Source organism: Podarcis filfolensis (assembly GCF_964270895.1).
Source record: "Podarcis filfolensis genome assembly, chromosome: 17".
Lineage (NCBI taxonomy): Eukaryota > Metazoa > Chordata > Lepidosauria > Squamata > Lacertidae > Podarcis > Podarcis filfolensis.
The window spans coordinates 8,750,518-8,776,503 of record NC_139621.1 but is presented as its reverse complement, the minus strand read 5'-3'; the positions used below and the strand labels follow the sequence as shown (position 1 = coordinate 8,776,503).

Sequence of the window (25,986 nt, the reverse complement as noted above, 5' to 3'; positions counted from 1 at the left end):
TTTAGCAGTAATTTATGGCTTCGGAATTTATTTTTGAGGCATAGAGGCAATACTCCTGATCCCTCTGCAGTGGGCATGTGCTGAGGAAAGAGTGCGACTCGAGACAGGATTGTTATGAGGGTAGAGGGGGAAGGCAGAAGTCAATTTCATGGTTCATCGAAGAAAACGGGGGTTTAGACAGGTGATACTGACAGTTTTATTGATGTTCAAACCAGCAACAATTTTGACCAACATTCCTATGATAAGGTGAAGGATGAGCTAAACTGGAGGAAACTCTGCAGTTCTGTGCCTGTGCATCTCAAGTTCAAGGTCAATTTCACTGGATATTTGAGACTGAAGCCAAGTACAGGTCAGCTTCCGGGTGAGATCAATCAGGATATGTTCAAGTGCAGTCAGCTCAAACTCAAGCTTCGAAAAGGTACATCAAAGCAGAATTTTCCTTTTTACATTTTCCTATAAAGATTTGCGAAAATATGTCAATTTGATATTTCCCACCAAATTAAAAAAGCAAAGCGCCCCCCCCCCAACGTTTAACAAAGAGATTCTGTATCTCCCCAATACTAATGGGTTTCCTTTAAGGGGGGAAAAAGTCCTTAAAATGCAAGAATCTTTCAAACAACAGGTAAATCAAGTTAATACTAGAAAATATTAATTTCCTTAAAACTTCCACAACACAGAAAATGTTAAAAATGGAATTCATTCAATGGACACAAGTGCCAAAAAGCCGCTTTTAAAAGACTCGCCTGCTATAGAGGTTTGTAAAAAGCTCCTCCTGCTTTTGCTAATGCACGTTTCAAGGTGTTAATGTTAAAACAATTCGAAATCAAACTCTGCTGAGCAATGTGTTACATGAGTGATGAGCCCTGCTTAGGCAAGTCTGGGGAAGCGAGACGGCAAAGGCAGTCCAGCCACTTCTCCAATTCTGCAGAGTAGCCATGGGAAGTGGGACAAATTCAAACAGGTCAAAGGGCCCCAAGTTTTGAAACCTGCTGTATCAAAGGGCAACTGTCCACCAGGCCCCCATTTCCAGTGCTACTTCTGAGAATTAATTTAAGAAGAGTGCCAAAGAGCTGCAGTTACATGGTGGGTGGCTGCTTAGCAGAGGAGGATGAAAGGTAATACCAGGGCTGGGAAAGGGGATTTATGTGCAACATTACAAGGTATTCCTCCATCGCGGCACAGCCTCTTCAGTGCAAGCACAGCTATCAAAAAGATCATCAGAAGGCAGGTCACCCACCTAGTGCAGCAGCTCTCTGGAACAGGGATGAAGAACTGGACTTCTTTCAAAGGCCAGTGGCCTTCTTTCAAAGGCCAAGGGAATAATACTACTGACAGAATTAGCTGATGAGCCCAGACACATTTAGGCATTGTAGTCAGGGGAGGGAGGGGGGAGGGATTTGCAAACAAAAGAGCAATCTGTTTGCACACACGCAATCAGCTCAGATGGGAGGAGGTCCAATCGAACCCATCTGCCATGTCAACCTTTCCCTGAACATCCTGCTTGTCGTGGGATGCAGCTGGGCTCAAAGGCAGCCCTTGTTTTTTGGGGAGGGAAAGAGGAAAAGGTGCGTTTAGTTCTGCTTTTTCCCCAGCTGCCCAGTTTTCCAAGGTAGAGTATTTTCCTCCAGCCAGCAAAATTGCCTGGGACATTCTAAAATCATACCGTTCCCCCATATCCCAATACGTGCCCCTTTAAATAAACGAATATTTATATAGAGAATTTTATATAAAACTCTTTTCTTTTATCACTCGTCATCAAAGTTCTGACTCAGCAGGAAGTTGGCCGCCAGATTCTCATTCTTCTCACAAGCAAAGTAGGCCTGGATCACCAGGCTCTCAGGGAAGCCCAAGGCCTTTAACTAAGGGTGGGGAAGGGAGAGAGAGAGAGAGAAAGAGGAAAGGAAGGGAAAAAGTTAGAAACGCTCTGATTGGCAACACTGTGCGTCCTACAATTTCACCTTTCCTGTAAGGAGCCAACTGCTGCCAATGATGATGATAATGATAATAATAATACACAGACCCCCTTATGGGAGATCCCAACATGCTTATCCTGTGTTGGGTCAGGTCTGGGCAAGGCAAGTACCAAAATAAGGACCATGGCACTCTACAGCATGGTTCACCACAGGAGCGGAGTAGGCAGACATCATTAGTAGGGTTATCGTACCGTATTTTTCGCTCGATAACACGCACCTGACCATAACACGCACATAGTTTTTAGAGGAGGAAAACAAGAAAAAAAAATCTGAATGAAACAGTGGATGTATCATTTTTGTGCTTCATGCTGTGGCCACAGACATGTGATTTGACGGTGAGTTTGGGGTAGCCCAATGCAAAAATCCTGAGAATCCATGTCGATCTGTGCTTTGTAACCACGTTTTTGCACCATTGCAGCCCCAGGCAACAGTGGGTGTGTGATTTTTTTTGGTGCAGGCTGTAGCCATGGACATGCTATGTGATCTGATGGTGAATTTGGGGTGACCCAATGCAAAGATCCTGAGGATCCATGTGGATCCGTGCTTTGTAACCACGTTTTAAGTGGGGAGGGAAGGAAAAACATAGAAGGGACAAGGAGCACGAGAGGGGTGTGCGGAGAAGCAGCTGGCTAAGAATGTAAGAGAGGGGTTTAAAGGGGGGGGGAAGGAAGGCAAAAGTCTTCCCCCCCAAGCCAGCCCCCCCCTCTCTCCTGCATGTTTTCCGCTGCCTGCGAGTCCCTAGACGCAGCAGCAGCAGCACCGGAGCACGGAGAGGAATTAGAGGGAAGAACGCTCCGCTTTCCCCTCTGCTTGCCTGGAGGGGAGGGGATTTGCCTGCTCTTTGTTCCGTTTGAGCAAACACAGTAACGAAACAGAAGAGGGTGGGCAGTAAGACCCTGAGGCAGAATGCAGGAAAGCAGCAGCCTCCTCTCCTCCGTGACGGTGCGATATGATTTTTGCCTGATTTTTGCCCTGTACTTGGGACAGTCAGCTCCAGGGACCACACATTCGCTCAATAACACGCACAGACATTTCCCCTTACTTTTTAGGAGAAAAAATCTGCGTGTTATAGAGGGAAAAATACGGTAATTATCAGTTTGGCTGCAAAAAAGGCTCGTTCTTGTGTTGTCACCCTCCGGACCTTTCATGCAGGAGGCACACGAAGAAGGGCCTCAGATGATCTCAGGGTCCAGGCAGGTTCATATGCTCCCATACTGTGGTATGCCCTTCCTCTTCAGTTGCCTCAAACATAAGATATATATATTTGCTCAGGCTTTCCCTGGACCTTGTTATTACTGAACTCTTGTTTTTATAATACAGCTTTACAGGTTCTTGTTTTTCTCTCTGCTTTCGCGATACTGTTTATTTGTTTGTACATCACTTAAAGATTTTAACATATCAAGCAGTTTAGAAATGTGTTGGTTTTTTTTAGAATCAACAAATATTTCAGTACAGAAAACTGGCTTGTTTGGTGCAGAACTGGCTTATGAATAACCATGGTTCTACAGCCTTAGAGAAAGACAAAAGCGAATGAAGCGAAACCACATGTTCAGAGCTCACATGCCAATCCGTTTATTGCCAGGCTGCTGGCACTTCTTGCCCTAAAGCTCCTGTGCTGCCCTCAGACTCTATTGCGGGGCTGACTAACCTGTGAGCCCTGAGGGAGTACAGTTTCCAGCATCCCTGCCCAGTGGCCATGCTGGAGGTGGCTGGTGGAAGCTGGAATCCAACATTATCTGGAGGTCCACAGGTCAGCCAGCCTAGCTCTAGTCCACACAGCAAGGTGATGGGGAGTGACTTGTAATACTAGGCAATAACATGAAAGTCCCACCCTTTCCACTGTACCCACCAAGATGTCTCTGTAGCCTACAGAAACTAGCGCAAGACGTAGAGGCCACCACCCTGGCAGCTTAACTGTTCTGTATCTCACGAGGGAGCAAATCCTAAAGGGAGAAGCTCCAGCACAAACAGCAAGAGACTTCCCTTCTTGTCCCTGCCCCAGGCCACTGCTCCCCTCTTTTACCCTTTCTATGGCTTCTTTTTCCTGAGGCGTGACTTGGATGTAATTCATCTGAGGGGCTTCCTCCCCAATAGCACCCATCTCTCCTTCAATGTCTGCGATGTCAGGTACTTCACCCAGTGGTTCATTGAGCATCTGAATGAACTGCTCCTGGTGTTGGCTGATTTGCTGGAGGAGGAGGAAGAGAAGAACTTGCTGTTATCAATTAACACATGCCTACACCCTGCGACCCCTCGGGGCCCCTGGGACAGCAAACCTCACACAAGCACCTCCAAAGGACACCAAACCCTCGCATGAGACCCTCCAATTTGAGGGGAAGAGAGGAGACCTGACCTGCCATCCTTTTCTCCTACATTGAAGTCCTCACTCTTATGCCACTGAATTTTCAAGTATGTTGTATTCATAATCCTCCTCCTCTAGTGCCAACACACACTGCATCCACTGTTAAAGCTTGCCCATATATAATTAAGGCAAAGCAAAGGAAGATGACTGAGCCAGCAGTGATCACCCTAACCCAGGGGTCAGCAAACGTTTTCAGCAGGGGGCCAGTCCACTGTCTGTCAGACCTTGTGGGGGGCCAGACTATATTTTGGGGGGGGGAATGAACGAATTCCTATGCCCTACAAATAACCCAGGGGTGCATTTTAAATAAAAGCACACACTCTACTCATGTAAAAACACAAGGCAAGCCCCACAAATAACCCAAGATGCATTTTAAGTAAAAGGACACATTCTACTCATGTAAAAACACGCTGATTCCCAGACCATCCGCAGGCCAGAATCTAGAAGGTGATTGGACCGGATCTGGCCCCTGGGCCTTAGTTTGCCTACCCATGCCCTAACCCAAAGCCTATGGTCGGCAAATCAGGAGAACTGGGAGGAAACTGAGCCATGAGGGTTGGCAGCAACATTTAAAGTAGGAACCCCAGGGAAGCAAACACTCATCTGAGAAGTAGGATCTGGCTGTACAGGTCAATGACACGCAAACAATGCATACAACAGCACAAATGGTGCTGCCTAGTCAGGTTAGCATACCCACTTGGCTCTGTTGTGCCTGCTTTTCCTGCTGAAATACCAAACAACAGCCCGAGAGATGCTACCCATGCTGGCACCAGCGGATCTCAGACCAGTGTCACTTTGACCCATCTGGTTGCTCCAAGGCTATCCCCAACTGACTGAGACAACAAACAAAGCCCGTCCACTCAGTTACCTGCAGCAGCTGAGGGTTCTCTTGGCCTAACTGCTGGAGCAGGGCTGGGAGCAGAGCTGGGTTCTGCTGGATCACCTGACGCATGTTCTGGAACTGGGGCTGGTCTCGCAGAAATTCCAGAGGGTTCTCTCCTGTAGATCCAATGATTGTTAAAGCCATGCATGCGAGCAGAACAGCAGCAAGTGGGGGAGGGGCTGGGCATGTGCGTAGAGAGAAGAGTGCATATGAAACCATCAAGGGGCACCACTCTCCCAACACGCCACTAGCCAATGCACTGCAGCCTAGTTAGGCACAACTGTTACTCCCCATAGTCCACCGCTCCAGTAAACTCTTTATATGAAAGTGGGGGGGGGACACACACCTTCTGGTGCCGACTGCTCTTGAGGCTGGCTCTCCTGGATGGAGGCTCTCTCTGGTTCTGGGCTACCTGGGATACCCTGCAAAGTTAGAGAAAGCAAAGTTAATGGAACTTCTTCCAGATCATACACTTTTCAAGATTCCATCCACAGCACACTAATGGCTATACTCAGAGACTGACGGTGTGCTGTTCAAGGCAAAACAAATTATGAAGGCAGTTTCTGTTGGGGCAAGACTTCCAGTGACGGGGGGAACATTTCTGCTCTCCAGATTTCCTTGCCCAAGTCCAGTTGTGTCTATTGCCTGCTCACATCTCTTCAGTTTCAATTTTATTTTCCCGTATTATGTGACTAAGGTTGTTTGCTTACATTTACAAAATGTTCGTTCTGAAGGGATTTTTTCTGCCTTCCAAATTTAGTTTAATGTAGGAGTGCAAGGATACAGCCCTCAGCCCTTTGCAAAGTGTCCAACTAACCTCACAACTGTTTAGATAAAGCAAGCTCCCTGGTTGGCATCCGTGGTCTTCCTCTGTGCTATACTAAGCAGGGGAGACAACAGAGCAAGCAAGATGCACAGAGCTGAGAAACCAGTATGGCGTCATCCTTCTAGAGGACCTGTCTGAGATGGTTCAGAAAGCATGGTGCTCTGCCTCTTTCAAGCAACCCAGGCTAGCAACAGAGTTGCGGTGGCAGTGAGCAAAAAATGATAATAGCACACCAGTGAAGTGGAAGGAAAAGGAAGCCAGGAACACCCCTTGAAGAACTAGAGGAAAGCCCAAAATATATTGATGATGGTAGGACAAACCCAGCATTTCTCCTTACCGTTAGCAGGTATTCCACAGCCCGGTGAGGGTTGTTGTAGCTGGCCCGCAGAGCTGCCACCACCCGCTCTCGCTCATAGCCCATTGACATGATTTCATTCAGCATTGTCTCATACTCTGAGCCAGTAACTGGAAGCGGAAAAGGAAGACAGTTTGACATTAGGGGAAGATGTGCAACTATTTCCACCTGACCTTTGCATATGGGAAGGGGAGCAAGATGGGCAGCTGGACTGGAAGGCAACAGGTCACTTTGCCATTGCCAGCATCCTCATTACAATGTCTGCAGAACCAGGAAGCCTTGTATCTTTGGGGCTTTGAACACCAGTAAGTGCCAAAGCTTCAAATCCAGTTTCTATTCCCACATCTTCAAAGTCCCTCTAATGGCTGAAAACAGAATTAAGATCTCAAGCCTCTTTCCACCAAGAGAGACCACCCTCTCAAAAGCCCGCTGAGTTTCGCTACTAAATCTCATTCCCCTTACAGAACTGGAGGCAGCATCAGGATTCCAGGTTTTAACTACTAGACTGCTTCCAGAAATGGGAATGGAATCCAGAATTTCCAGTTCCCATGGCCATAGCTCAAGTGCTAGATGCTGCTCCTTATATAACACGGGCACAAAAGGGCAAGCAGGTGCCCACTATGCCGTAACCTTGATGGAAAGAATACAGGTATCAGTGGCTGATGACAGAATTTGGGGGTGAAATCTGCCAAACTGTTCCCACAAGCAGTGTTCAACTTTCAGACCCAGGATCCATCTTTAACCCTAACCTGCAACATGAGACCCACTTTAATTTTTTTACTATGTATGGTTTTCTTTTGCTGCCTTCTCTCCCCACACCCTACCCACCTAAAGAAGCCTAGAGCAAAAATGATGGTGCAGTCTCAGTTGCAACCCACTCATGGCTCCCAGCTGACGCTTGCATGCTGGATCCCCATGAAACAGTGGTGGAAGGAGAAGTGTTTTAACCACTAGAGACCGTTAGAGGGCAGCACTTCCTAAGTTATCCCGTGCTGTATTGTATTTAGAAGTCCATCAACTATGGATCTGGAGACCATAGAGAGTGGTCCCAATCTTATAAGAGCAAACTGCAGCCAAGGAGCTGAGAGCTCTCCCCTGTGGCAAGCGAAGGAAAGGCGCTCACCTACCTAAAGTGGAAGCTGCATCATCTTCACGTCCCATGCTACCTGAAGAGGGAACAGAGCTGCAAATTTAAGAGAGAGAAATAGTAGCTGGGTCCTTTCAGATAACTGGCCAAGAAAACTGAAAAGCCAAATATAAACTAAGCAACAGAACAGCTGGTTTTCCCTTCAGTCATACAATCTCTCTCCTACCCCCATGGCTGACAAACAGCAAGCAACTGCTTAGCCTAACGATTCTTACCACCACCGAGGCCTGGAGTGCAACTACAATCGCCACATTTCAGGGGTACTGTTCTGAGAGTGGGTAGTGGTGCTAAAACTGGTGGTACGAAGCTATGAAGCAACAGAGGCCAGGAGAGGAGGGCTGCTCACCCCCAAAACACATGCTCTTATGTACCTTCTTGTTTCCCGCCCCAATCCTGCACCCTTTTTATAGCCGTCTAATAACACCAGTTAGCAACCCGAGCTGCATTCTGACATCACAGGCCTTCACCTCCCTCTTCCTCTCCAAGACTGAGATTTGAGGTACCTAGGCTGTGTGGTTTGCAGCCCACTTTCAAACCCACTCAAATCTCCACGTGTGGAGAAAGAGTTTCCACATTAAAGTCCTCAAACGTAGAGGAAAAACTGGCAATAAAATCTAACAGCTAAACAAACACAAGACCACAACCGGCTGGTCCAAGTGATGGTAGGCTAATTCTGTGTCCCATTAGCATCTGCTCTTGAAGTTATCCCCCAATCAGTTTACTCCAAACTCCAAACATTGGTGGATTTTCAGAACCAATCATGATTTCCAAGGCCTAGAATTTCTCCCTCCATTATATCATTCCAGCGTCACCTACAAAACAAATGAGAGTGCGGAGGGTGGCAGGGCAAGCCAAACTTACCCAACTGATTCCTGGGGGGAAACAGTCACTGTCTCTTCAGGAGGCTTCTCCTCACTTGTTGGAGTTCCTAGTGGGGGTGAAACAGTAGCTGCTCCAGGCAGCAGCATCTGTCCAGAGGATGGTGTAGGCTCTGATGGGGGCGCTGCCTCACTTGGTGAGGGGACAGGAGCTCCTGAGCCTGTTTTGTTCTGAACAGAAAATCAAAATGAGACTTAGAAGAAGATACAATGCATTTCTATCCCACAGAGAAAAGCAAAGGGGATTGACCTTCAAGTTAATTCTGAGAAACCAAGAGAAGCGACTCCTGGAATTTTCAATGCCCTGTAATCGCCTTTCTTGGATGTGCCCACACCCCAAGGCCAAAACCTGCACTGTCAGAAACATGCACCAAAACTGCTTCCTAGCACACCATCCTTTGAACCACAGCAAGGCAGGGAGGGGAGGGAAAGCTACTGAAGCAGAATCAGTCTTCTGTTCCCAGGAAAGCATTCCCATGAAGCAATGGAGGTGCCCAACCATACCTTGGTGACCATCACCACCACAAAGTTCTTCTCATCAATCTTGTACTCCTTGATAGGGACATCATCACTCAGGATCTTGCCAGCATAGATAAGCTTCTGTCCCGACACTGGGAATGCTTCCTTGCCCTTTTCAGCCTCAATCTTCTCCTTAAGAACTCGGACCTGTGGGTCAAGACCAAACTGGTTCCACCATCTGTCTTGTGCTGAACGCCTGAGAGTCAAACTTTTTCCACCCCAAGAAGTGTGGCTGTAGAGATATTTGAATTGGCCCGTAAGCCACATTCCTCCAGCACAGTGAATCTGTCCAGTATCTAATGCTCTTTTGAGTACTGTCTTTACTCCCAATGAGGAGAGATGGGTTCAGAAAGTCCCTTCCTTCTAAAAGCTTTTAGGAAAGCCAAACCTGTTGCCCTGCCATCTATAAATACCAAAAGCAAGAGCAGACACACACTTCATGGTACTTTCCCCAGTTCAAAAAAACTATCCCCCCCCCAAGTACCATTAATAGGCAATCTTCCCAGCTTCTGGGACTGCTCTCCATTCCCACAAACCCAGTACAGCTCCACACCTCTGTAGGATTTTATGATTATACGGTGCTTGGCAGCATATAAACACCACATTCTGCACTATTGTCAAGGTTCAGGGAATCCTTTCCCTCCCCTGGTGGCAGCAAAAAAAGCAGGTGACAAGAAGAGTCCTTACCATGTAATTTATTCAGGATTTACAGAGCGAGACAAAGGAATATAGTCCCTATCCATCAATGGCGTTGCTCCAAGTAAAGTCCCACCCCCTACATCGTCCCTATTCTACGTCACCCATGCGCCAGCTAATCTAAGTTTTCTGCCTCTGAGCCTACTCTCAAGGCACACCTGGTTCTGGGAGGGAGGTGGTCAGGAATGCTTTCTAAAGACACTGAGTCTGTCAGCTGTCTCTTCCCTGGTGCTTTTTCTTCTTCCTGCTGTTCCTCTTCCAATATTTCCCAGCTTCTGCCCTCTGCAGCCTCTGAACTATGCCCCTCTGCAAACCACTGTTCTAAATCTACACCAGGCACAGGCAAACTCGGCCCTCCAGATGTTTTGGGACTACAACTCCCATCATCTCTGACCACTGGTCCTGTTAGCTAGGGATATGCCTGATCTATACTGTCCTCCTGTTCTCGGGAAGGTTCAGGAGAAGGGGGGGGGCACCATTCAGTCCAATCCCTGACAACTACATTTATAAGAACTCAATTGTTTCATGGGGCAGCAACCAATCTTTGTAACTCCCTGCCTATTGAGATCAAGCTGGCACTTTCATTGTACAGTTTTCAGCGCCTGTTAAAAACATTCTTGTTTCAAAAAACCTACCTAATGCTTAGAAATTGGAGTTAATTTTAGTATTTTAACTTTCGTATGTTTTAAATATGGTCATGGGTTTTTCTTGATTTTCTTGCTTATCTTTTTGTAAGCCGCTTTGAGATTGTTTTTGTTTTGTTTTTTTACAATCAAGCACTGTATAAATTTTATGAAATAAAATAATAATAATCATAATCCAAAATAATCATAATCCAAAATAATAATCATCATCCAAAAATAGAAGGTTCAAAAAATGAAAGGAGGGCTTGGATTTTTTTTTTAAAAAAACAACTTCCTTGATAGGGCACAGAAAAGCTTTCACCTTTGTGAACAGTCAGCAATTACACTGTGGTTTAGTTAAAAAGGAATTTTGCAAGATGAGATTGCATAGGGAGGCAGTTGTCCTCTGCACTGTGTGGCTGTCTCTCTTGAATGAATTCCCAAAGCTGTTTTACTTCTATACTTCTGTGCAGGGTGAGACGATGGATGAATGGTCCTGCCCTGGCCGTACAGTTAAATTTTGATAAAAAGAACTCAGTCCACCAGGATGCAACATATACCTCGCACAAAAGGGATCATGCAGCTTGTGACAAAAAATAAATATTTTTTTTTCCTTTCAAAAGGTCATGTTTGGGAATCCTTACTAAAACAGTTTTGGAACTTGAATCAAATCAGAACATGATAAAAGCTAGCAAATTGGTTAAGTTCAGGGCTTATTCATATGTAGGTACTGGTGTTTGAAAGGATTTACTTTGTTCCACTGAAGTTAAAAGCAAGTTGCTAAAGAGGCATGCCTCTAGACCCACAATAGGCAGAGACTGAAAAATAATAATGAACTCTTAGTAGTTATCACTCCTCATATGTGTTCTTCCAGGATTATATGACAAGGGAGGAATCAAGGTGATTACTCCACATTTATGTTACTTTTAGTACCTGGATTCATATTCAGACTCACTTCATTCAAACAAAACCAGATGAATCAGTATAATGTTGAAGCACAAACGGCAGAAATCTACCTATAAATAGCATGGGTAATAAAATACATAAAACACTGATTTAAAATCAACAACTGAGGAAAGATAGATATTGGTGGTGGGAAAGAAGCTACCAAAACAACAATAAAGCTGATAGACTGTGCCCTGGACAGTTGGTCATGGAACTGATCATAAGAGTGGCAACCCTGGACCTAATCTTGAGTGGTGCCGATGACCTGCTGAGAGATGTGGGTACTGTTGAACCAGTTGGGAATAGTTACTACAGTGCTATCAAATTCAATTTATATCCAGACAATGGCCAAGAAAACCCAAAGGTCACATTTGACTTCAATAGAGGGAATGTCCCAAAAATGAAGGAATTGGTAAAAATGAAGTTTAAAGGCAAAGTCAATAAGGTCACATCTCTCAAAATGTTCAGGGGTTGTTTAAAACCACACTAGAAGCTCCATTTAAATGTAAATAGCAAATGAAAAAAGGTACCACTGGGGCTAAGAGGATTCCAGCATGAATAACAAGCAGAGTTAACTAGCAGAAGCTATCAAAGGCAAGAAGGCTTCCTTTAGAAAATGGAAATCTTGTCCAAATGAGAAGAAAACAGAACACAAGCTTTGGCAAAAGAAACGCAATTGAACAATAAGGGATGCTTAAAAGGAATCTGAAGAGCATCTTGCTGAAAACATAAAGACTAACCACAAACAATTATTTAAATACATTGAAAGCAGGAGACTAGCTAGGGAGACAGTTAGTTGGACCTTTGAATGACAAGGAAGTCAAGGTATGCTGAAGGAGAAAAAGGAGATTGCAGAGAAGCTAAATGAATTATTTGTACGTACCTGCCTGCACAGTAGGGATGCGGGTGGCGCTGTGGGTTAACCCACAGAGCCTAGGACTTGCCGATCAGAAGGTTAGAGGTTAGAATCCCCACGACAGGGTGAGCTCCCATTGCTCAGTCACTGCTCCTGCCAACCTAGCAGTTTGAAAGCACGTCAAAGTGCAAGTAGATAAATAGGTACTGCTCCGGCGGGAAGGTAAACGGTGTTTCCGTGCGCTGCTCTGGTTTGCCAGAAGCGGCTTAGTCATGCTGGCCACATGCCCCGGAAGCTGTACACCGGCTCCCTCGGCCAATAAAGCGAGATGAGCGCCGCAATCCCAGAGTTGGCCATGACTGGACCTAATGGTCAGGGGTCCCTTTGCCTTGCCTGCACAGTAGAAGATATATGGGAGACCCCTGTACCTGAACTAACTTTTAGAAGGGAACCTGCCAAACTGAGGCAATTAGAGGTGAAAAGATACAATGTTCTTATAGGCCCTTATTGAAAAAATATAATTTGACAATTGCTGGGTCTGGATGGCATCCAGCCAAGAGTTCTGAAGAAACTCAAATGTGAAAATACTAAACTTCCAACAAAAATATGTAACTTGTTCCTAAGATACCTGCCTCCATACCTGAACACTGGAAAATGATCAATGTAGTGCCATTTCACAGGGAGGGTGGGGGGACTGGGGGCAGGGGTAATCCTGGAAACCACAGACTGGTTAGCTTAGCATCTCTTCCAGAAACTGTCTCTGGATTTAAAAATCAGTCCCCTGACAAAATCCATCTATGTAGTAGGAAGTTAAAAAGTGTCCCCAGATTCATTGGGGGGGGGGATCTGGTCACCTTAATATAGATAGAGGCAACCCAGTTAACAAATACTTTTTTAAAAGCTTTTGACAAAGTACATAAAATACCTCATCAAAGACTCCCAAGCAAGGTTAACAGTCATGGAATAAGAGGAGAGGTGCTCTTGTGGATCAGTAACTGGTTAAAAAGCAGGAAGCAGATAGCAGGAATAAATGGACAGTTCTCCCAGTGGAAGGGATGGTACAAAGTAGAGTCCTCCAAGGTATTTGGACTTGTGCCATTTAACTTGTTCACAAATTATCTAGAGTTAGGAGCAGTGAAGTAACCAAGTTTGTTGATGATGCCAATTTTTTCAGGATGGGCAAAAAAAATAAAAATCTTAATTTCACACATACATTTATGGGATCTTAACTAGCAGTGACTGACCAGGAACAAGATGGTAGTAGATAGCTTGATAAATATATTGACTAAGAGTGCAGCAGCTGTGAAAAAGGTGAATGCCATGCTAGAGATCACTAGGAAAGGGATTGAAAATAAAACTGTTAGTATCGTAGTACCTTTATACAAATCTATGGTGCAACCACACTTGGAATACTGGGTACAGTTCTGGTTCTTCCTTCCTCTTAAGAACAGAACTTGGGGCCATGCATTGAAGCAGAATATTGGAAGGCTCAGGACAGACAAGAGAAAGCACTTCTTCACATGGCACAGAGTTAAACTATAGAATTTGATCCCACAAGAGGTAGCAATGGCTACCAACCTGGATGGTTTTAAAAGAGGATTAGGCGTTGATAGAGAATATGGTGATCAATGGCTACTAGTCATGGTGGCTGTGCTCTACCTTCAGGATCAGAGGCCATATGCTGGAAGTAACAACTATGAAAACAAAATGATGCCAAAATAACCAAAATGTAAGCCAATAGGTTGCACTCATGTTCTGCTTGCCACAGCCTCTGTGAGAACAGAATATGGGACCACATGTGTCTTTGGCCTGGCCCAGCAAACTCTTATTATGTTCTTGATTTGAGGGGGGGGGGTTCAGGACTACAAATACAAGGCAAGGCACCCAGAATCGAAGATGCTAAATCGGAAAACCACAAATCTGCATCTGATTTTGAACTTAAGCACGTGCTGGGGAGGAGGGGGTGGAAATGGGAGCAGCCCCTTTATAGATGTTGGTGTAACTATGTGCCACACAGTGCAGGGTGTGTATGTGGAATTAAGAATAAAGCACGACTGGAAGGAAGGCGGCCAGGGCGCGGGCGCGCGTGTGTTACGTGCCCAGCAGCGAACAGATCCTTACGCCAGTAAGGATCAAGGGCTGTGGCTACACGTGTGTATAGAGAGAGAGAGAGAGAGAGAGAGGGAGGGAGGGAGAGAGAGCGCCTTCGAGAAACCCCTACTTGACAGCTTTTCCTGTGTGAGCTTTGTGGCAAAACAAACGGCGCTGTTCTTTAAGGACTAACTTCTAGATCGGGAGAAGTTGGAGGATCGCCTCTGTAAGGCGACCCGGGGGTGGACTGCTTCCCTTTCCCTTCCCACCTCGCGAGGAATCTCCTACGAACGAAAGAGGGGGATCTGGAAAGCGAGAGGCGAGAAGTACCGCCCGCTTAACCTGCAAGACGAATGGGGGCTCCTGGCGCCAGAGGGCTGGGGGCGCTGAAGAGGCCGGGGGAAGGAGAGGGGGGTGGGGAGGAGGAGGAGGACCCGCCGCCCCTCACCGTCTCGTCAGGCTCCATGCGGATCTTGAAGGTCTGCTGCTGGAGGGTCTTCAGGGTGACGGTCACGGCCATGGCGGGCGGGAGGGAGGGAGGCAGGGGAGAGGGCGGCGGTGGTGGCGGCGGCGGCAACTGGCGGTTCCTCCCAACGGACTCAGCTGGGGGTCCCCCACAACAACATGCAACTTCACGACGCCGCCATTTTAATCGCGTCCGAGCGCCGCTTCCGCTCCCTGACGGGCCCTTCCCACGTGACAGGGGCCAAGGAAGACAGGCCGAGGTGTTCCTTAACCATAGAGTCAGAAAGGGTAGAAAATGCACGCACACGCACGTTTCCCGGCTTCCGGTTCGTTTCGGGGATTTCCGTTTCGCGCGCCTTCTGCGCAAGCGAGTAACGCCGGGGGAGGAGGGGGTGATTTAAGTTGGGGGTCGCTTTCGATGGGGATTTCTTTTCTGGGAATCCAGTGTTAATGAACAAAGCGGAAGTGACGCGGTACGATTTTCCCATGGGAGGACACGGATTTACTTCCGAGTAGGCGCCTCCAGCCTGTAAATATTGACAGGGCGACTGTACAATGCACGACTGGTGCTAGTTCCCCATCGCCTTCATGCCACCCTTAATTATGGGTATATTTGCGATTCGGCATTTTCCCCAGGCGAATCAAGGTCCTTGTGCAGTACAGCATCAGCTACTGACTTTGCCTCTCTGTAGGGTATTAAAGGCAGCCGTTACATTTGCATGCCAGGTGAAAGAATGGCTCTAAATGCTAGCAAGTACTGTATGTTGATTTCAGACAGTGGAATCAGGTCTAGAATTTTGAATGGGAGCCCAGACACTTGACAAGGACAGACCATAGCTTTCCTTCCATATGGGGGAACTTCACCAAAGCAAGGCTGAATAATCAAGTGATTCTCCTAAAAGGAAAACCTTGTGCTAGAAAGTAACTCAATTCCTCATTGACAAGGGACAGGCCAAGCAGCTTTCCATAGGATGGGATGATAACTTCATGTAAGAGTCAACTAGAGAGTAGCCATGCTATCATTCATTTTCTACTATCCTATATTCTCTTTCAAGAGTAGAATTTTATATACTCTTAAACCACTTTTTGGCAAGTGCCCTTGCTTTGCTATGGAGCACATAGTTGCTCAGAATACAACGATCATCCAAACACAGTATAACACAACAAATTGTTTATGGGCCAGACATGAAGTTTAATTTAATAGAAATTTTCTTCAATCTTCCATACATTCAAGTGTGAACAAGTGAGATGACTCCTTGTGTTAAGTCTCTGCCTCCATAGGCTCTTCAGTTCCTAGCTCTCTGCCCGGACACATCTAAAGCAGAAATTTATCACCCCCACCCCTAGTGATCCTCCCCCTGAAGCTCTGCAATGACCACCACCACACCCTGACACACACAAGGCTGTCATATGAAATATCTAAAAGCTAAGGGTGCCATCCAAATTGGGTTAAAAGTAATAGTTTGCTTTGCCCATTGCACTTTGTGCTTTTTTAAAAAGCACCTGATTTGTCTAATGGGCACAGCAGCAAAAGTGACCGTTACTACTCTTAGAACAAGACAGGATGTCAACATCCGTTGTCTTACACATCATACAATACTGGTTGTCTCAATTTTGTTTTCCTGGAAGCCATCTAATATTCTAGTCCCAGGTATCCCACCCCTTTTAAGTATGAAACCACCATTTGGAGCTTCAAATATCTTAAAAGGATAAGCAAAAGGGCAGGCAATACAGGGGAGTTCTGCTTTATGGACATCCATTTCTGGAGGGTGACTGGAGTCAAACTTTAGTGAAAAAGTGGCCATATTCTTAAAAAAAAAAAAAAAGAGATGGTCAATGGCATCATCCCCATTTCAAAGGGTTATGTTCCTACAGTTAGCCACCTTAGGACGCAGGTTCTAGTTCTCCCTCTACACACATGAATGAATAACTGATGACATTTGGGAAGAGGGTTAAGACAAACAAACACACCAATAAAAAAAAAGTTCTTTTGTCTCATAGAGACATTACTGTTATTCCCCTCTCCTTTGTTGGGTTCAACCAAGCAGACTGCATGGTACAGGCCCAGGGCGAGGCTCAGCCAACAAGCACACCTAACCACCCCTAATCACAGCTCATCCTTCAGTGGGCCATCTGTTTCTTCCTCCTCATCCTTTTCTTCCTCTTCCTCCTCATCCTCTTCATCCTCCTCATTATCTTCACCCTCCGGCTCATCGTCTCCTTCCTCTTCTTTCTTCTTCTTGTCTTCTTCCTCCTGCTTCTTTCGTTGCTCCTCATCCTGCTGCTCTTTCATTTTCTTCTCAGCATCCTAGTGACAATTTAAAGGGATATATGTTCTTAAATAGAGGTTATGTTAAGTAGGACTCAGTAGTATGGTGCTAAAGGCTTGAAAACCATGCAGCTGCTCTCATCTCTCAGCAAAGATATATCATAGAAAATATAACTTACAGAAGTTAGGTGATTGCTACAAGCTTTGAGTGTTTGTTCATTCCATACTTAAAAACTCATGGAGGGCAGATAGATGAACAAATACAACAACAGATAGTATGCAAAAATCAAACCTCCATATTTAGACTGACAACTTCCCATTTATGCACAATTGGCAAGGGGGCAAAACAGGGCAGGCTTAAGCACATCCCATTGACGGACACAGTGCCTCAGAATGCAACCTCTCCTTGTAAATGTGGAGTTGCTCGCATACAAACGGGGGAAAGCCATCACTTCCATACCTTACCACTGTGTTTGACAAGGCATCTGGCTATTAAAGAGAAGCCTAAGCCTTGGGCTCTGATCCACCAACTAACTTAGCTTTCTATATCCCACCCTTCAGCATACTATACTTCCAGGGCTAATCATGAAGTATTAAGAACATAGTGATAAAAAGTAAGGAGCAGCAAAATAAAAGCAGTTGAAAAGAAATTTGATCTCAGAATAGAATCAGGATTGAAAAAGACCTACCCCCCCCAGTAGGGCTGGGTGATATTTGGTTTTGAATATTGTGCCATATCACCAGCTAAATACTGTGACATTACAAACATTGTGGTATATCAATATAAGGATGGAGCAACATTGGCTTCATGGTTTTTCCTGTATCATTTTTGCCACCGCCTGCTTTTATGATTCACTGCCCCCTGCTTGAGGCAGGGGAGAGCTGAGCTAGCAGAGCTCGCATACGGGCTGCAGGAATTGAGAGAAGCATTGGTTGGCTTCATGGTTTTTCCCACATTGTGATTTTTGCAACACACACCAGGATTCGTGATATTTTGCAAGGTCAAAAATTATGAAACCAGTATCACAATATGGACTTCAAACCAGTTTTAGACGATATATCATAGAAGGAATGAGATGAAGGCCAACAGTCACCCTCAACATTTTAACATAGTCCATAGCAGTTTTTAAAGTTCAGACTCTGGAACTTGCTCATTTGAAGTGGAGATGAAGATTATTCATTTAAAGCACTTTACAAAACCTAGGTAAAACAAGATGATGTGGTGATGACCCTGGCCATAAAGATCAAGAAAAATGACTTCTCACCTTAGTGGCACCCCAGGTTTCATTGCCAACTTCTTCAGCAAATTTCTCATCATCAGTAATCAGGAAGTTGTCAAAAATGGTGCCAGACTTGACCTGTAGCAAACAACAACAACAATGAGCTCCAATGTTTCTACATAACTCTTTAGGTTTCTGACAGTTTATAAAGCAATGAAGTGTTTCAGCATCACTTCACACTGTAAGTAGGTCTTTAAATCAGCCATAATTTCTCCACCAACCGCTCCAGATTCATTTAAGTATTTACACTCTACTTTTCTCTCATAAATCCTGCAGCTGAACACAGAATAAGACATCACAAAATTGCCAATGGCAGCTGCTGCTTTTGATACCACATTCTGAATCAAGACCACCTTAATAGCATAACTATTACAGTCTTGAATAAAGACTGTTTATATGTTCTCTTTTACTACTACATCATAGTTATGGTATTCCTATAATTTGGTGTCAGTTTGGACACAAAACTGCCTTAGATTTGAGACTACTCACGACTTCTATTAACATTTATATTACTTATTTCAATAATTTTTATCCTGCTTCCCCACTAAATGAATGCTTGAGAAAATTGGCAGCTGTGGCAACTAATTTATCAAGTTAATGTTTTCTATTTATAGTTTTCTATTTCATCAAAGCATACACAACAGGAGTATATACAACAATCCTGAAAGTCAGGAATGCCACCAATAAATCCAGAATACATTCAGATGTTGGGGCAGGAAGTATTGGAAAAACAGGAAACTATGCAAACTTGCATCCTTAGATAACATTCTTCTATGCTTAACATCTGACCTGCACTTTTTAATTGTAAGCTTCTGGCCAGGTATATTAATGTGGTAACTTCTATGTAGTTTGTTGTGAACTGAGCATGGAGAAGTGGGATATTGTATCAAGAACTCACCTGCCACAAGTCCAAGCCAATGACACCAAAGTTTTCAAAGAAGTAAAGGTCGGGATCAGGAGTGTACTCAGGATTATCTATCTCGGGATGAATCCATTTCCCTTTGTAGTTGGGGTTGTCTATCTGACGAGGTTTCCACTCCCCCTGCAAAAATATATTAATAAAAAATATAGGAAATCCAGAACCTATTACAACTGACACACAGAGCCAGTTTTAAAATAAATCTCCAATACTTGTGGCCAGCACGTTTGATAACTTAAGCATGGAAGGGACAAAAGAATAAAAAATGAATGGTTTACATTAATTCCAGTTTTAATTCAACCTTCTTATACATGTATGTGTACATTCCACATAGGGCTCTGGTGGAGTTTTAAAAAAGGACACCAATTACCGTAGTTTTCAGTGTATAAAACTAGGTTTTTTTTAAAAAAAATCATGTTTAAGATAGGGGGTCGTATTATACATGGATTGTGCATGGGGAAACATGGGATTGGTTGATGCCACGAGCTGGAGATTGTCTGCAGTGTGTTATTGGTGTCTGCGGCAAGGTGATTGGGTGTCACTACGGCAATTGGGGACAGACCTTAGGAGGATGTTGTGACACGCGTGTGTTAGCATCGGTCAGGCAGGTGAGTGATTTCCCCCCAAAAAAGCTCAACAACTCTGGGCAACCTCCCCTCATTTTCTTAATTTTAGTCCCCCAAAATAGAGGGCGTGTTACACACGGAAAAGTATGGTATGTTCATATTCCTGTCTTGTTCAAAACATCCAAGGATTAATTTGATTTTTTGCACCTGGATCATACTATTAACCAATATACTTGTTTTCAACATGTCTATAACTACCTACCCAGAAAAACAAAGATAACACTGAAATTTTGTATATAGCAAGGCCATCTTAGACCAAGAGCTTGAAGTCTAACTCCAGTATGATAGGCAAGTGTGATGGTTTTAAATCCATAGTAGCAAACCCTCTTTGCATTAAGAGGTGTTTCAAGGGCAACCATTAGAACCCTCACCCAATAAAGATTTAATCTAACTCCTACTTGCAGAGGACTAAAATATTCTATATTAAAAATGACATTTTGATTAAAGACTAATTAATCATGGTGGACATCACTTTAGAAGAGACATTCATCTGTGTAAGGGACAAGGGGGTGTCTCTTCTAAGACTGCTTTCTTTTAGAAGTCTATTACTCAATTAAATTAGAGGCACTTAAGTGAGGAGTTTGGTGGTGCGACTTTAAAAATGAAAACATCCAACACTGCAGCCTTAGCCACTATTTACCTTGTATTCTGGATTTTGGATTACTGGTGGTTCCCACTCGCCATCCATCTCTTCATCCCAGTCCTCAGGCTTCTTGGCATCAGGATCAGGAATATGTTCTGGCTTATCCCAGTCCTGAAAACAAGTTGGGGGGAAAACAGGTATTAGGCAACGTTCTCACCCAACCAAGATCAGTATTGGCTTCCTGCATTGCAGGGGTTGGGCTAGATGACCATCAGGGTCCCTTCCAACTCTACAGTTCTATGATTCTGCACAGCTATCAGTTGAAGCTACAGTGTCACAATCTCTTCTCACCCAATCACAAAGAATGTAACCATTTCCCCAGCTCCCTCTTATTGTCTACCCCACAGCTGAAACTCTGATTTCAAGTCTGGTGCCTCTGTTTTCATTGCTCTTAAGTGCCGTGTATATTGTTGGTGCTATACCACCACTAGTACACACTAACCTCTGGTTTTGTGTCTTCAGGATCATCTATCTTTGCTCTTTCATCCCAGTCATCTGGTTTCTTTGCCTCTGGATCCTTAATTTTCTTGGGAGGCAGGAAATCCCAGTCATCCTCCAAGCTGCCAGACTCCACTTTGTTGTTGTCAATCTTTACTTCATATGTGTTATCAGGCCGCACGATGAGGGTATAAAGATGTGTAAACTCGTCATCCTGTCAAAGGAAACAGCTTAAAACTGAGGATAACAGAATCCCTTTAGCCTAGGGTGGAATGCTTTTCAGCAAGAAAAAAAAGGCAGATTTAAGTCAAGCTTCCCACTGATACTGCATACATTTCCTAAACTATGGCACAAGTCTGACTAATAGACCATGTTAATTTACAATTAAACAGAGTATTATTTACACAGCTTCATTTTTAGAACTAGGCTTTGCCTAGTTTGCAAAATGAATACATTTTGCATGCTTTCATTTTTTACCTATGGGGAGTGCCTTATTCCCATAGAGCCTCTATTGTGAACAACAATATCAAAACCTGCACACTGGACAATTCTCCTATTTCCACACAATTAAATGCCCACAATTCTTTGAGGCAAGGCTGAAATTTCTGGGCAGATTCATAGTAGTATTTTAATGATATAAAAAATGAATGTTAGATTATAAATAGTTGCATCTGATAAATGAACAAAAGTATCAATTTAGACAAAAGACTCATTTAACTCATATATATATATGTGTGTGTGTGTGTGTGTGTGTGTGTGTGTGTGTGTGTGTTACAGAGCACCAACATGTTAAATTAGTAAGAAATTTCGTACAGTATTTATAAAATTCTACCCAATGGTAGACCTATGCAGAGTTGCTCCATTGAAAATAATGGCCAGTGATCTCATTGGGTGCAGTCCAATAATAACTTTGGGAAATACAACCTAATATCTGGTTTGATTTAATTTAATATCAATTCTATCCATTTTTATTCATACTGCTTTCTTTCTAGGATCAGAATTTCAAAAGGACTTTGCTCAGTTAGGTCTCCAGACACTCACTTTACAACGGATGTCCTTATTGATTAAGACATTTTTGCCTTTGTAGTTGAAGATCACATGAACTTTCTTGGTACCTGGGCCACAGATATCAGGACCTGCATTGGAGACAAAGGGCATAGGATTCATAACAGAATTAAAATGGGGGCCCACACCCAGATGATCAAAAGTGGGCAGCAAGCATTCAGTTCAGTCTCAGACTAACACCACAATGCTCACTTACAAGGATACAGAAAATACTCAGTTCACTACTGCATAGCTTAATCATTCCCCAATAACAAACCATATTTCTCAAATTAGGTGCCATTGCAAAAGCAGACCGATGTAAGTGTTGTAGAAGGGTTTCCAATGCTTGCCTAGCACCATGCAAGGCTATACCCCCTGCCCTCTAAAAAACAAACACCATCATGTCCATTTACTAGCGTACATGGAGGAGGCCCAAGGGAAGGAGCACCAACCCTCAATTTGCTGCATGGGCCTCTTGTTGACCCCCTCCTACAGCCTTACAGATTAGCAACCGCCCAGACATGTATTTCAAGCAAGCACACTCACCAAACATGATGTTGTACTCAGAATCCCCATGCATGTCCTCTTGGTTCAGGGTTGAGGGGAAGAGTTTCACATAGCCACCTCCACAGTCAATGTTTTGTTCATGTTTCACTGTGAACTGAATCACCAGGGTCTTATCCTTGTTGCTGAAGCGATCAAAGGTAGCAGAGAGTGCATAGAAACGAGCATCCTGACTTGTCTGAAGTCCTGGGAAGATGAAACACAGTCAAGGTGTATATAAGAGACAGGGATATCATTATAGATGACAATAGTGTGCAAATCTGATTATACAATTCCCTCACAGAAACCCTCTCAAGTTTTTTATTACCTGGGGGACCAGAAATGGAAAAATAATCCAATGTTTACAAGTCTGTCTACAAAAGTTGTGGCAAGTGAAAACTCAGGGATGGCCTGATATACTACCATTTAATAAGGCAAGCCTGATCCTGTGCAACACTGCAATCATCACCTTCAGATTTAGGACTCCATTTGTGACTGAATTAAGAGAACACAGTCCTCCAGAATATCTCCTTACCTTTGTCTTTCTCTGCATCTCCATAGAATTTGCCAGCAGTAAGCTTGAATTTCCCATAGTCAGACTTGTGCTTTGATTCTACCCAACGGTTTGTCCAGGCATCTAAAAGGAACGAAAGGAACAAATTTTGAAACTAAAGAGCTACAATGATTCACCACATACATTTGGTTAACACTGGGCTACAAATGCTCCCAAGACCACAGAGGGCAAATAAAACCATTCAAATGCAACATGTGGCACAAACATTTTTTTCTGTTCAGTTACAAAAATAATTTTTGCAACAAGCTTACAACGTTTTTGCAATGTTGCAGTGACCCTGTACAAGGAAGCAAAACGTCAGTCAAAATCAGTCAGTTTTGGTTGCAAAAGTTCAGGCCCCACCTTGATTCTTTTAAAATCAACTTACCACTCAACTTGAAGCAAGCTAAAATGGATACAATAATGGACTATCTGGTATGATGACTACAGGTATGCGTTGGGTCCAAAACCTTGCTCTTGGCCATGACATGTAATGGCAGTCCCAGGACAAGACAGTCTCAGGACAAATGCCCAACACAACATCTACTTTGCTTGAAGTGATTTAGCATATAATGGGTTGTGACAGATTTATATGTGGCCAACATCCCAACCCCTTTTCAATGCTGTGATGCATATGAGATCTGTATGCTGATTCTGCTTTACTTGTTATTAGATGACTTCCCCTGTTGGCTACCGCAACTCTTGCCAATCTGGCTCACACCAGGTATTTTGGGAGCACAATTCCCCAGCAGGCATGCACCAAGTTAGTGAATTGTGATTTACTAAATGGTCTTGTTTTTGTGGGTTCCCTTGATCTTTCCTCCCAGCCAGATCTACTTCACAAGGTTGTGGAAGATCAAGTTGGCAACATGAATTTGACCCATAGGGTGGAATGCAAAAAATGATTAGTGAGCAAATTCTGATCATGTGTAAGTTAACATGAACTTGAACTAGAATTTGTTAAGATAAAACACTTGTCTTAACCTGCAAACAATTTCAACAGTGAATAAGAACGTGCTTTGCCTGATCACTGCAGACGCAAATGATCTACCTAATTTCTATCCGCCATAAATTGCCTACATATAATATGCTACAACAGAAAAGCAGTATTAGCATCTTCACTTTTGGGGTACTGGTCCCATTTAAGACAGGGCACTGCAACTGCATGGCTTTCTAATGGAACAGCTTTGCTATGAAAAATATTTAATTAAAAAAATGTGTAATTAAAAGGTCCACAAATGAAATGATTAACACAATCCTATACATGTCAAAATCATATGCCAATGTGTTAAACATGGTTTACTCCAAGTTAAATGGATGAAGGTTGCAGCTTAAATCTCTACAAAGAGGAACAAGAGAAGACGCATGTCAGACACTCCACAGCAGCTGGGCCTCAGCTAGTATTATCAAAAGGCTCTACTGGACAATAATTCACTCCTGCAGCAGTGGTATACCAAAAACTAGTCTTGAGGTGCTAAAACAAGCTAAGCAGCTTGCACTCCCATCTTGCACCAACACCCATTTCTATCCTTATAGCCATGCACATAACACACGAAAACCACCATATTTCTGTAGAGTTTTTAAGAGGAAAAACCAGCTGGCAGTGTTACACTGCTTTTCAATTCTCCACACCAGGATGCACCTGTCATTTTCGATACTCCAGCAATGGGCGGTCTGTGTGTTCTAGAGACATCCCCACAGCGATCTATTTAGCCCGTGTTCTATATCCCCATGGCCCCTGCTGATTATGGCTTAATTACCAACTCCCCATCGCATCCCTGGTCTAGACTAGACACAACAAGACCTATGTCCTTGTCACACATGCAGTTAAGGTGGCATCCTCCCCAAGGTGTATGTATGTGTGTGCGGGGGGGGGGGGGTTATAGCAGGTTCCATCACATCTGCTAGCTTCTCTTAAGTGAGGCTCTTATAAACAGCAAGTCAAAGGCAGCATAGGAAGCTGCTCCTGTGAAATGAGAAGAGTATTGGTAGGCTGAGTTGCTCCTGAAAAAATGGGAAGGAGTGTGTCAGAATGAACGCATCAAGTTCCCCCTCTTAAGGTGCAAGGCTTGTTAATTGCCCATTTTTACCAGGGGGGGGGGGAGCAGCCATACGTTCCTCTCCACATCCTGCCCTACCTGTGACAGGATCCTGGAGCTCCCAAGGAAGCAAGCAAGCAAGCCCCTTCTCACTCGCTACACCAGCCCTTAAGGGACGCTTTCTTCCTCCTGGTTCTGACAGCTGCAGCGCTCGCCCGCCCCCCCCCCGAAACCGAAACCCGGCCCGCTCCCAGTCGTGCCTCGGCCTTTGCTGGCTTAAGCCGCAGAGGGACCTCCACCCCACAGCCCATCCTCCAACCCCAACAGGGGAATAACGCCGACCCCGTCCGCCCTCACGAGGCCGCATCGCGTGGAAATACCAGAAGGGCTGCAAGGAAAGGCGAATATCGCGATCCTGTCATACGACATTTGGCAATTCGAGGGGGGGGGGCCAAAGCCTCCCAAGATGGCGGGGGGAGCAATTACATCGACCCCCCCCGCCGCCGCCTCTAAGCCTCTCCTCAGGCGGCACAGCCCCAAGCGAGGCCCGAACCCCCGCGGCCCCCGGGAGCCTCCAACCCGGCCCCCCAGCCAGCCAGCAGCGACCCTCACCTCCGTCCCCGAACTCCTCCCTGAAGTACTGGGCAGGCCCGGCCGACGCGAGAGCCAGCAGAGAGCAGAAGGCGAAGAAGGGACCCATCTCCCTGTTTGGATTTTATTTCCCCGCGAGGCGGCCCTTTCAAGAAGAGCAAAAGCTTCGGTGACGGACACCGACGACAGAGCAACTGCGGCCGGCGAGGAGCTTTCGGTGCCCTTTTATACGGCTCTCCTCCGAACGCCCGCCCACGCCGCGCTCCGATTGCTCCATCCGGTCCCGGCCGGCGCTGCCATTGGTCCACCGGCAGCGCGGCGGGCTGGGCGGCACCCCCGAACGTTGGCGTCCCAGATGGCTGCTTCTTATTGGCCGCCGGTCCCGGCCAATGAGGCACGACCACGCGTTCGGGGGGAGCCGC

General features: G+C 44.9%; 2 protein-coding genes across 3 annotated transcripts; both read right to left on the bottom strand.

Moving 5' to 3' along the window:
- On the bottom strand, positions 1 to 14,929 carry RAD23A (RAD23 homolog A, nucleotide excision repair protein). 2 transcript variants are annotated; one of them, XM_083593822.1, is made up of 10 exons: positions 14,603 to 14,929; positions 8,929 to 9,090; positions 8,408 to 8,595; positions 7,527 to 7,582; positions 6,382 to 6,509; positions 5,565 to 5,640; positions 5,204 to 5,334; positions 3,997 to 4,161; positions 791 to 1,859; positions 1 to 743 (listed from the first exon to the last, which is right to left on the bottom strand). In XM_083593822.1, exons 1-9 carry the CDS (start codon positions 14,672 to 14,674, stop codon positions 1,746 to 1,748), a joined length of 1,092 nt encoding a protein of 363 aa, XP_083449948.1. In that variant the 5' UTR covers positions 14,675 to 14,929; the 3' UTR covers positions 1 to 743; positions 791 to 1,745. The 2 variants fall into 2 exon arrangements, with proteins under 2 accessions (XP_083449948.1, XP_083449947.1); XM_083593821.1 differs by having other exon boundaries at positions 7,527 to 7,561; positions 14,603 to 14,856.
- Positions 14,930 to 15,787: 858 nt separating this feature from the next.
- Positions 15,788 to 25,788, bottom strand: CALR (calreticulin). The gene is made up of 9 exons (XM_083593701.1): positions 25,586 to 25,788; positions 22,917 to 23,018; positions 22,385 to 22,588; positions 21,836 to 21,930; positions 20,799 to 21,008; positions 20,354 to 20,467; positions 19,067 to 19,210; positions 18,154 to 18,246; positions 15,788 to 16,927 (listed from the first exon to the last, which is right to left on the bottom strand). Exons 1-9 carry the CDS (start codon positions 25,671 to 25,673, stop codon positions 16,727 to 16,729), a joined length of 1,251 nt encoding a protein of 416 aa, XP_083449827.1. The 5' UTR covers positions 25,674 to 25,788; the 3' UTR covers positions 15,788 to 16,726.
- Positions 25,789 to 25,986: the final 198 nt, after the last annotated feature.